A 2,178-nucleotide genomic window follows, 5' to 3' on the forward strand; every position below is an offset into this window, starting at 1 on the left:
CAAAGTAAATGGATTAGTACCTTCAGAACAATCAGCCCAGTAGTAAATAAACACCATGTCCTACAGGCGTAGGGCACCTATATGTCTGGTCAGCCAGCACAGCCATGTGGATGATGGGCTGCCTTCCCACATTCACACCCACACAACCATATCCCCGCAATGGAGCCAGTCGGGTATGAGGTAGATGAGGGACAGGAGGGGCCAAGGAACGTCCGAGGAGCAAAAATGTCCTGTCTAAACTCTAGAGATCTTGAGAGATTAGCACTGTATTCTAATGAACTTGAATACAGTGTGGGAATTGTGAAGGATTTCACCTTTTACCTTAAGAATTATTAAGACACATACATTACAACACATTATCCAACTGAGATTTCCACATCCTCTGGGAGGGCTGTGGAGATAGCCCCAGATTATCAAAGTCCTGGAAAACAATACCTGTTAGAAAACGGGAACATTCTGGGTTTGCAAGAGGAAATGAGCTTAAGCAGGTATTTGAAGGATTTCAATTTGCCATAAGGAAGATTCTCCTGACACTGTGGATTGTTAAACATTAAAAGTGGTTTGCTGAGACTGCAAAAACCCTGAGAATCTGGAGAAATAGGCAAGATGCAGCCCTGCTGCTCAGAAGGTCAGAATGTGGGCTTCATTCAACTGCAACTTCACATGTCCCTGATGACACTGTAAGCTTTATTGTAAGGCTAATGTGAACAGCGTTTGTCCCCATGTAGCACTTCTGATCAATACCATTTCGTTGCGGGCAGTGGCAGGTGCATGAAAGCATGAGGAATATTTTGTCATAAAGAATCCAAGTGATATCTCACAGAACTTGTATTTTCTGATTTTATTTTCTTTCTGATTTTAGATTTCTCATGCAAGTCATATATACTGATTAATCAAAGTTATAACATGTCATAGTTTTGAGTATTTCATGCTAATGAAATATTAAACTACAGTGAAAGAACCAAACAATACAAACAGGAAAATTAAGCTTTTCCTTTTCTATCAAACAGACTGAAAATGCTATCTTCTACCTCAGATGAGCAAAGTTGTTCATTAAGTTTGGATACTTAGTCACTAGTAATCTAAAACATGCATCGATCCGTGGTTGCACACACACACACACACACACACACACACACACACACACACATTTTCTTGAGACATATTCGTGCCCTGAAAACCTCGGTTTATAGTACCAAGGAACAGATCCATAATGTACTTGACTTAGACGCTCAAATAAAAGTATTTCATAAAAAAATTGTATGTCAGTCGGTAATCGGATGGAATAGCTTACAAAGTTAAACAGAAGGCACTCACATTGTATGTTGATACATTTGCGTGTAATACAAAAACAATCCAATTCAGACTTCCACAAAGGAACCCTTTTCTTTCCCCTTGAAGAACCTATAAGGTTAAGCCCTTGATTCTATCAAGTTTTGACAACCCGTGCCTTTACTTTTAGCAAGGATCTGAAGGAAAGTCCTTGGAGTTCATTTACTGAAAGTAAAGGCAGTATTATTAAACTAATCGCAAGAGATAACTTCAAAAAAGCACATTAGAAAGTGCCACTCAAACTTTCCACACTGCCCACATCACAGGGTTCCTTAAGTTGCCCACAGCTGAGAGAAGCTGTCTTCTCAGCTCTAGTTAACTGCACTGGGTAGACAGCTGCATCCAGAGAAGTACAGGTCCTGGGGACGGTCCTGAAATACGCAGGGAAACATACCCCTCGCTGTGTAACTGCCAATAAACAGGACAAACGGACAATATACCAAAGGGTAAAACTTGCTCCTTGGAAGCCCACCACCCATTCGCTGCATCTCCGTATCTATCTCTGTTTATGTGGGATACTGAGCGTGAGTGAGCGCGTACATTACCGGAGAGGGAGATCCGTTCTTGCAGAGGGGTCCTCGGAAGACTCCTTTAATGCCCCGGTAGTGCCCATTGCTGAGGTGTCTCGAGCTGATGACCAGGTAACAAGCCATGTGGGTCCGGCGGGCAGCGCTGCCTCAACTCCTCAGCAGGCGCGCAGCCCAGGCGCCGTGGGCTGGTGTCTGGGCGGCAGCGGCGACCGTGCCTGCCCCTCCGCAAGGCAGGGCCGCAGTGGCCCGGGTGCGGCGAGCGCCCCTGCCCCTGCTCCGGCTCCGGCTCCGGCCTCGGCTCGGGCTGCGTCTTGGG

General features: G+C 45.1%; 1 protein-coding gene across 1 annotated transcript in view; it reads right to left on the reverse strand.

The window, feature by feature from the left end:
* Nucleotides 1-1,985, reverse strand: part of Znf804b (zinc finger protein 804B) — a 660,912-nt gene extending 658,927 nt beyond the window's left edge. The window contains exon 1 of the mRNA XM_004647791.1: nucleotides 1,878-1,985. Coding sequence (XP_004647848.1) covers nucleotides 1,878-1,985 — 108 coding nt within the window. The remainder of the gene's footprint in view (nucleotides 1-1,877) is intronic.
* Between the last annotated feature and the right edge of the window lie 193 nt (nucleotides 1,986-2,178).

Source organism: Octodon degus, unplaced genomic scaffold (genome assembly GCF_000260255.1).
Source record: "Octodon degus isolate 3935 unplaced genomic scaffold, OctDeg1.0 scaffold00326, whole genome shotgun sequence".
Taxonomy (NCBI): Eukaryota; Metazoa; Chordata; class Mammalia; order Rodentia; family Octodontidae; genus Octodon; species Octodon degus.